Source organism: Arachis hypogaea, chromosome 18 (assembly GCF_003086295.3).
Source record: "Arachis hypogaea cultivar Tifrunner chromosome 18, arahy.Tifrunner.gnm2.J5K5, whole genome shotgun sequence".
In the NCBI taxonomy this organism is placed as follows: Eukaryota; Viridiplantae; Streptophyta; class Magnoliopsida; order Fabales; family Fabaceae; genus Arachis; species Arachis hypogaea.
The window spans coordinates 65,725,324-65,734,914 of NC_092053.1; the positions used below are offsets into that span (position 1 = coordinate 65,725,324).

The 9,591-nt window shown below is 40.9% G+C and overlaps 1 protein-coding gene across 1 annotated transcript; it reads right to left on the reverse strand.

Annotated features, from left to right (window-relative positions):
• Positions 1-6,986: 6,986 nt before the first annotated feature.
• On the reverse strand, positions 6,987-7,499 carry LOC112770068 (uncharacterized). Its single transcript, XM_025814490.1, has one exon. The coding sequence runs from the start codon at positions 7,497-7,499 to the stop codon at positions 6,987-6,989; it is 513 nt and encodes a 170-aa protein (XP_025670275.1).
• Positions 7,500-9,591: the final 2,092 nt, after the last annotated feature.

A 9,591-nucleotide genomic window follows, 5' to 3' on the forward strand; every position in this document is an offset into this window, starting at 1 on the left:
AGGATAGTTAGAGATGCATATTCGTAGTGGATTTTAGGTGGTTAGGTAGCTAGGATGTGGTTAGTGAATTTAGGTCTGATAATTGCGCCGTTCTTGCTGCTTGCTTTATCTGTTTTCGCTTCTTTTATTTATATGATTTATCATTATTAATCTGCATTCTCTGCTTGAATGTGAGTTGCTGGTTCTTTAAGTTTGTGCAATTTTTGTTAACTAGGAACTACAATACCATGCCACTAACTTTAACTTAACTCTTAACTGCATTAACTTTCTAACTTCTCTCTTAGTTTTCAACTAACTACTTTCAACCCATTTCAAGGCATGATTATTATTGTTCCTGACAAACAAGGATTCCACACATCATAGATCTTGGATTGTGATTTTTATTTCAATTCTTTGACTTTCAGCTTGCATACAGTCAAAAAAAATTCTACATCTATCTAACTCACTTCATGCTTATATTGCTATTTTATTCCTTTTTTGCCCATTTATGCTTATATTGCTACAATACTATTTGCTTACCTGTTTTCCTGCTTTAGTTTAATAAATTGTTTCCTGGAACCTCTGTCTTTCAGGATGACTGATCCAAAAGGCAAAGGAAAAGCTAAAGCAAGCACGGGCAAAAGGAAAAGAGGAGAGTCTTCTATGGCTATCCGGGATATACTGCATGATGATTCCTGGCGTGAGAAGAATTTTACTCCGTAGGAAAAAGCTGATCAGTTAGTGCCTGCAACCGACCCAGTCAAGTTTGTAAACCGATACTGTGAACTGAAGTTTCCGATCTTTGCAACTTCAAGGAACCTATATCTAGAAAAGACCCTTCGAATTCCAGCCGAATTACAATAGTACACCACAGAAAAAATCAAACAAAGAGGCTAGTACTTTCTGGAGAGGAACTTGACTGAAGTTAATGCATCCTGGGTCAGAGAATTTTACTGCAACTGTTTTAAAATGACCCTGGATGCAGTACAGCTCAGAGGAAAGCAGATTCTAGTTACTGAGGAGGAAATTGAAGATATCCTCCAACTCCAGCCTAAGTCAGATAAACCAGATGGTTACCAGAAGGCTGAAGAGGATTTGAGGTTTATGCGTTTTGATTGGGAAGCAGTCAAACGCACTATAGCTATTGATCCTGCTGTCCCATGGGTTATGGGAAAGTCAACAGTGCACCCTAAAGACATCAAGATCAATTACCTGAATGATGAGGCTCGGCTATGGCAACAAATCCTAAGCAATTATGTGATGCCGAGCACTCACGAGACTGAGGTCCCAGCTGCCATGATTACTCTTATCTGGTGCATGATGGAGGACAAGGACCTGTACCTTCCCAGATTTATCCGGTATTCTATGTCCAGCGTCCATGTCCGAGGCACTTTGCCCTTCCCCTATTTGATTACTCAGATAGGCCGCCGAGCTGAGGTACCCTGGGAGCTTGCGGATGAGAAGCCACCAGCCGCCGACTGCAAGAAGATCATCCCACACGGCAGAAAGTTCATAGCTCTGGGCTACAGACCGCCCTTTTTCACTGCCTCCGCTGATGCAGCCACACCCTCTGATGCTCCTTCAGCACCTGCTGCACCACCTACACCCACAGCACCCTCATCTGCCTCCCAGCCTATTTACCACTTAGTGCACCGCCTCTTTGAGCGGCTAGACCAGATGGAGCGCCGCAACCAGCAGCGATATGAGCGGTCAAAGCGTCGCAGCAAGCGACGCTATGAGCATTTGAAGTTGATGATCCGGTCCGGCCACGCTAACATCCCCTTTGAGCCTGACACACCATCAGAGCCATCTGAGGAGGAGGAGGATGAGCATGAGAAGGATGCATGGGTAGAGGCTGAGCAGGCTGCGCCACATCATGAGGAGCCCCCGCAGATACAGCCAGCCGATCCATAGGTCCCTTTACAGACAGAGCCTCTGCTTCAGCAGGCAGATCCCCAGACACTCACACAGACTGCAACACCTTAGGCCGCTATAGAGACACCAGCAGAGCACCCTTCCGGAGATAACATTTCTTCACACCCAGCCTGATTGAGCATCGAGGATTATGCTATTATATAAGTGTGGGGAGATCGCCATCTCCGGCGAACTTTATTTTGGTGAACAACTTTCAAACTCTTTATCCTATTTTATTTCCTTTTTTGTATTTTATTTTATTTTATTTTATCTTATTGTCCCTTCAGTACTTGCACATTTTCTTTTGCTGTATTTCTGTTTATTTCGACTTTATTATATTTTGCATTTTGGGCTGTGTATATATATATATCTCAGATATTTAGCTTAATTTGCACTCTTAGCTTATTTAGTTGTGATATAGAAACATATGGATTATTTAGTTTAGTTTACCCTTTTAGCATGTGAGAATTTGGTTTAATTGAAAATAAAAGAGTAAACTAGAAATTTTAGTTTTTCAGAATCACAACAATCCACCCACTATATATATATATATATATATATATATATATATATATATATATATATATATATATATATATATATAGCAATAAATGTTGGTAAATTGACAATATTTTTCAAAGAATACACTTATTTTTATATGAGCCACTCAAAAATTCATATTGAGTTGAATGGAAACTCTTAATTCCTACTTGCATGATATACATAACTGATATATGGTTTTTGAGCCAAAGAACACACAACCTGTGAGTTTTTGAGCTTAATTGCATGGTTACATTATTTAACCATAGTTTTCATTCTTGTGTGTTTCTCCCTTCTTCACTATAATTGCAGACTTTACTTTATTTCATTCTATATGTCCAATATTCAATGTATTTACATTCTTGAATATGATTGAGGCCATTACTTATTCTTTGCTCACTTATCCCAAATAAACCTACCCTTTTATGTCACCCTTGTTAGCTCTCTTGAGCCTTTTAATCCCCTTCTGTTCTATAACCACATCACTAACCTTAAGCAGAAAAACAAATCAAATATCCCAAATTGAATCTTTGGTTAGCTTAAGATAGAGATTGTGTAACAATTAAGTGTGGGGAATTGTGGGAATATGGGTTGATAGGAAAGGATTAAATGGATAAAATAATCAGAATTTGGGAGCATGCTCATGTGAAACTTAAATAATTAAAAGAATCCATGTGCATTGATAATGTTATGTTTTCTTTTTTTTAAAAAAAAAACCTTTTAAGTAAATAAATAAATAAGGGGACAAAATTACCCCAATAATAAGTTTAGTAAAAAGGTCAATGCACATAGGATAAAATTAAAAATAATTTGATGCATGAGTATGTGACAAGAAAGTAGAAAAATTATGGGAAGCTAGGCATAATTTTAAAATTGTATGGAGTATGTATATGCTAGGTGAGATCTTAGACTAATCAAGGATTCAATTTATAGCTCACTTAGCCTTATATATATGCCCTCACCTTTACCTTAGCCCCATTACAATCTTGAAAAAGACTTCATGATGTTTGCATGTGTACATTAAATATTTATTGATTGGTTAGATGAAGAACAAAGTTTTAGAAAGCATGACTATAGAAGAATAGAGTGATTAAACCCAAACACTAAGTGACTAGAGTGTATACACAAATTCAGTGATGGTTCAATAGCACAAAATGGAGTTTTGAAGAAAATGGCAGCGACGCGCACGCATGGACGACGCGGACACGTGCCTAGCGCAAAATACAGGCGATACGTACACGTGACTGACGCGTATGCGTGGCAAGAAAAATCTCCAATGATGCGCACGCGTGACCCACGCGCACGTGTGACGAACGCCATGTGCAGGAAATTGCAGAAGTCGCCCCTAGTGATTTTTGGACCCTTTTTCGGCCCAAATCCAAGCTCAGAAACACAGAATAGAGGCTGGAGAATGAGGAAATCAAAAGAGGGAACTTCTCATAATTCATAATTTGGAGGTTTTAGATGTAGTTTTAGAGAGAGAGAGAGGCTCTCTCCTCTCTCTTAGGTTTTAGGATTAGGATTTCTTCGTTTACTTCATTCCAGGTTCAATGTTCCTTTAAATTAGTTTCTCTTATCTACTTTTATTTATTCTACTACTTTAGTTGCTCTATTTCACTTGCTAATTACTTATGTTGCCAAATTGGCTTATGAACTCTTCATGTTAGATTTGAATTTATGTTTAAATGCAATTTGAGGTAATTCAGATTTATGATTGCTTTCTTCTATTAATGATATAAATAATTTGGATTTTTCTCCCTTTTGGCTTTGGTTAAGTAATTGGTGACACTTGAGTTGTCAAACTCAGCTGTTGATTGAAAATTAGAAATTACTTATTGATTTGGATCCCTCTAAAGCTAGTCTTTCCACAGGAGTTGACTAGGACTTGAGGAATCAAGTTAATTAGTCCACTTGACTTTCCTTTATTTAGTAAGGGTTAACTAAGTGGGAGCAATAAACAATTCTCATCACACCTGATAAGGATAACTAGGATGGGATTTCCAGTTCTTATATCTTGCCAAGAGTTTTTCTAGTTATTAATTTACTTTCCTGCTATTTAATTTCCCTGTTCAACCTTTCAAAAACCCATAAATATACCTTTCTCCATAACCAATAATAAATCATACTTCCCTGCAATTCCTTGAGAGATGACCCGAGGTTTAAATACTTCGGTTATAAATTTTATTAGGTTTTGTTACTTGTGACAACCAAACTTTTGTACGAAGGAATTCTCTGTTGGTTTAGAAACTATACTTACAACGTGATCATTTTTATAAAATTCTAGACCAGACAAAATTCATTTTCGTCAACCGGTAAAACATCAAGCACTCACCGAATAGCCTCCTCTTAAACTGGGACTTGCTTGCGGTGCACATAAACCGACTGAAGAGACGGGGAGTAGTAATTGGAGTAGAACTCCACCACCTAAGAGAGGTTGGCTTCCTGTGGTCTCCGCAATAGAAATCCCCATCCTCGCCGGTCAATGTGGGGTAGTACATACTGAGCAACGTGGTCCGGAGGAGCGAGTAGGTGCTCGGAATGATAGTTTCTCTCAACTATGGCCGAGAACATGAGCTCACAGAAGCGGTTGGGAAACCTTGTGGGGTCGCTCTCCGGATTTCCCTTCTCTTGTTCATCAATATGAATGGTCGTCTTCGCCTTCTTTGAAAAGGGCTTAGCTCTTAGTGTAGGGTGCGCCGTTGAGGTTGATTTTTGGGGTGCCCTCTTTGTGGCCGGCTTCTTCGACGCCTTCTCCTTGCCTTTTCTGGTGGCCATCCTGAAAAAGGAAGGAGAAGAGGAAACATTAAGATCCAAATAATCAACACTTGGAAAATAGCATGCAAGTGAGAGGTAATGCCTAAAAAGAATGGTGCGTCTTGAGGACATGACAGCTGTAACATGTGAATAAGACAAGAAGAAAATCATGGGGCATAACACTTAGCATGGGATGCAAGAGTGAGTGAAACATGCAATAAGGCATGAGAAGGATGAACTCAAGCATCACTAATAATGAAAAAGCAAGTCATGGGTAACGAGCATAAGAATAGTAAACAAGAAGCAAAATAGGCTCGATGCACAGAAGGAAAGGCAAGTGTATGAAGAAGAAGCACCAAGTTGAGAGCACAAAGTCAAAATTGAACTAAAATGGTGTAGGTACCTTTTAACAAACACTTGGTGTGCAATATTAAAACAATGAGCAAGTATGAAGAATTCAACCATGTAAAACCCCAAATGGAATACCAAACAACAACACAACACCACCTAGTCATAAAGGAATCAAGAGATGTCAAATTGATCCATCAAAGCAAGAGAAAACTCCAAGTAAAACACCCATGGAAAAGATGAAAAGAGAGAAAGCAAACAAGCAAGAGACAATCAATAAAATGCAATTAAGAAGAAAAGAAAAAGAGAAACTAAAAGCAACTAATAAGAGAAAGAAAATTTAGAATAAGAGAAAAAAGGAAAAAGGAGTAGGAGAAAACCTTGAGAAGAAGAAGAAAGCAAGGTGGATTGTGGGATGAAAATGTGAGAGGAGAGGGAAAGGAAAGAGAGGAAAGAGAAAGTGTGGAACCGCCGGCGGTGGTAGAAGGTGGGAGAAGAAGGGAGGAAGTAATGGAAGAAGAAGATGAAGAAATGATTCAATTTAAGGCGCGCTCTACGAGTACGCGTGGATGGATGGAGAAGGAAGGTGACGCGTAAGCGTCTCCCACGCATACACGTGGGTTGCAGGAAGGAGAGGGGACAGGTACGCGTCAGGTGACATGCACGCATGGGCAGAGTTATGCCTTGGGCACAAAGTTGGCACGAGGCAGGCCTAACTCTCTAGTTTTAGTACCAGGAGTAGGGTGCAGCACAAGCGATGCGTACGCGTCTATCACGCATACGCGTGGGTTTCAAGAATGATGACCGACGCGTACGCGTCGGCCACGCTTACGCGTGGGTCGCCTGGCACAAATTGGCATCAAGTGGGAACAACTCTCTGGTTTTTGTACCAGAGATTGCAAAATACGCAACCGACGTGTATGACGCACCCATGCTTGCGCGTGGGTGTGCAAAATGACAAGGGACGCGTAAGCGTCACCCACGCTTACACGTGGGTTACAGTTGTGCCCCAGGCACAAAGCGGGCACAAAGTAGGCCCAACTCTCTGGTTTTAGTACCAGGAGTTGTAAAAATGCGTCGACGCGCAAGTGTGTTGCACGCTCATGCGTCGATGCCCCCCCTTTTTTATACACATGAGGAGGAGCAATTATAGCACAAATTGGTAGTAATGCATGCTAAAGGGGTCAAAAACGTCAAAAATCTCATGTACACTCAACCTTAAGCATTTTTTCAACATCTCAATTCAATCAAACCATTATCAATGAACTCCTCATGAGCAATTCAACATAAAAATCAAGCAAATATCAGCTATACTATGAACAAACTCACAAAAGGCACAAAAACTCTAAAAACTATATGCAAGAACTATAAACAAAGGAAGGTCATACCATGGTGGGGTGTCTCCCACCTAGCACTTTTCTTTAACGTCCTTAAGTTGGACGGTTATGTGCTCATATCTCTTCGCCTTCGGGTGCTTCCTCAAGAAGGAACACCTCAACCTCTTTGTTGTTTTTCATCTTCTCTCCATAGTATAGCTTCAGACGGTGACCATTAACTTTGAAGATATTGGGGCTTGAGGGGTGGCGCAGGTGGTAGACCCCATATGGCTCAGCTTTCTCCACTCTATAAGGACCTTCCCACCTTGATCTTAACTTGCCAGGCATCAATCTCAACCTAGAATTATAAAAGAGGACCAACTCCCCAGCCCTAAACTCTCTTTTTTTAATGTTTCTATCATGCACCGCCTTCATTCTCTCCTTGTAGAGCCTTGAATTCTCATAGGCTTCCAATAGAAGACACTCAAGCTCCACCAATTGTAACTTTCTTTCGGCTCCAATCCTAAACCCTGTGTTGCACTCTTTTACGGCCCAATACGCCTTATACTCTATCTCCACCGGGAGATGGCAAGCCTTCCCATAGACCAACCAGAATGGGCTCATACCAATCGGCGTCTTATAAGCCATTCGATAGGCCCAAAGCGTATCACCGAGCTTAGAACTCCAATCCTTCCTGAGAGGCTTCACAATCTTTTCTAATATGCACTTGATTTTCTGATTGGAGACTTCGGCTTGGCCATTCGTTTGGGTTGGTATACCGTAGCCACTTTATAAATGATGCCATACTTTTTCATCAACCCTGTCATTCTTTTGTTGCAAAAATGAGAGCCTTGATCACTCACGATTGCTCGTGGTGATCCAAAGCGGCAAATAATGTTATTCCGAACAAAAGAAAGAAGCACATTAGCATCATCGGTTCGAGTGGGAATCGCCTCCACCCACTTGGAAACATAGCCAACAGCTAGCAGAATATACATGAAACCATTAGAATTTGGAAAAGGCCCCATGAAGTCAATACCCCAAACATCAAAGATTTCGCAAAACAACATAGTTTGTTGGGGTATCTCATTCTTCTTAGAGATATTTCCAAACCTAAGGCATTGTGGACAAGAGCTACAAAAGAGAGATGCATCTTTGAAAAGTGTAGGCCACCAAAATCCACAATCCAAGACCTTTCTAGCCGTCCTTTGAGGACCAAAATGGCCACCACCCTCGAAAAAGTGGCAAGCCTCCAAGATGGATTGAAACTAGGATTGGGGAATACACCGCCTAATTACTTCATCGGCACCACATCTCCATAAGTATGGGTCATCCCATACATAATATTTGGATTCGCTTTTGAGCTTATCCTTTTGATGTTGAGAAAAATTGGGAGGAAAAGTGCGAGCAACCAAGTAATTGGCAATAGGTGCATACCAAGGGATCACTTCAGATATTTCTAGCAAGCCCTCAAGAGGAAATGTATCATTGATAGGGGTGGGATTGCCCTTTGTGTGCTCAAGGCGACTCAAGTGGTTTGCCACTAAGTTTTGCAAACCACTCCTATCTTTGATTTCAAGATCAAATTCTTGCAATAGCAACACCCATTGGATTAACCTTGGTTTCGATTCCTTTTTGGCCAACAAATACTTCAAAGCCGCATGATCCGAGTATACTACCACCTTAGAACCAAGTAAATAAGCCCAGAATTTATCCAAGGCAAAGACAATAGCTAACAATTCCTTCTCGGTGGTAGTATAATTGGACTGCGCTCCATCTAAAGTCTTAGAGGCATAGGCAATGACATAAGGATTTTTACCCTTGCGCTGAGCTAGCGCCGCTCCCACCGCGTAGTTTGAGGCGTCACACATGATCTCGAATGGTCTAGTCCAGTCCGGCCCTCTCACTATGGGAGCTTGGGTCAAAGCAATTTTTAGCTTGTCAAATGCCTCCATGCACTCTTCACTCAAATCAAATTCCACATCCTTTTGCAACAATCGAGAGAGAGGTAGTGCCACCTTACTAAAGTCCTTAATGAACCGCCGGTAAAAACCTGCATGGCCAAGAAAATCACGGACTTTCCTCAAAGAAGAGGGGTAAGGCAAACTAGAAATAACATTGACCTTTGTCGGATCAACAGAGATCCTATCATTAGAGACAATGCCTTAAAATAATACCTTGTCTCATCATATAGTGGTATTTCTCAAAATTTAACACAAGGTTTGATTTAGTACACCTCTCTAATACTTTTGCAAGATTGTCTAGGCAAAGATCAAAGGAATCCCCATAGACACTAAAATCATCCATAAACACCTCCATGCAATGCTCCAAAAGATCCGCAAATATACTCATCATACACCTTTGGAACGTTGCCGGTGCGTTGCACAAGCCAAATGGCATTCTTTTATATGCATACGTTCCGAAAGGGCATGTGAAGGTGGTTTTCTCTTGGTCTTCCAGAGCAATGTGGATTTGAAACTAACCGGAATAGCCATCAAAGAAACAGTAATGAGATTTACCGCATAGGCGATCAAGCATTTGATCGATGAACAGCAATGGGAAATGATCCTTCCTAGTGGCTAAGTTCAAACGCCGATAGTCAATACACACCCTCCATGAGTTTTGGACCCTTGTGGCGATAAGCTCCCCATTCTCATTCTTGATTGTAGTAACACCGGATTTCTTTGGAACCACTTGGACGGGGCTCACCCACTTACTATCTGAAATCGAATAAATAATG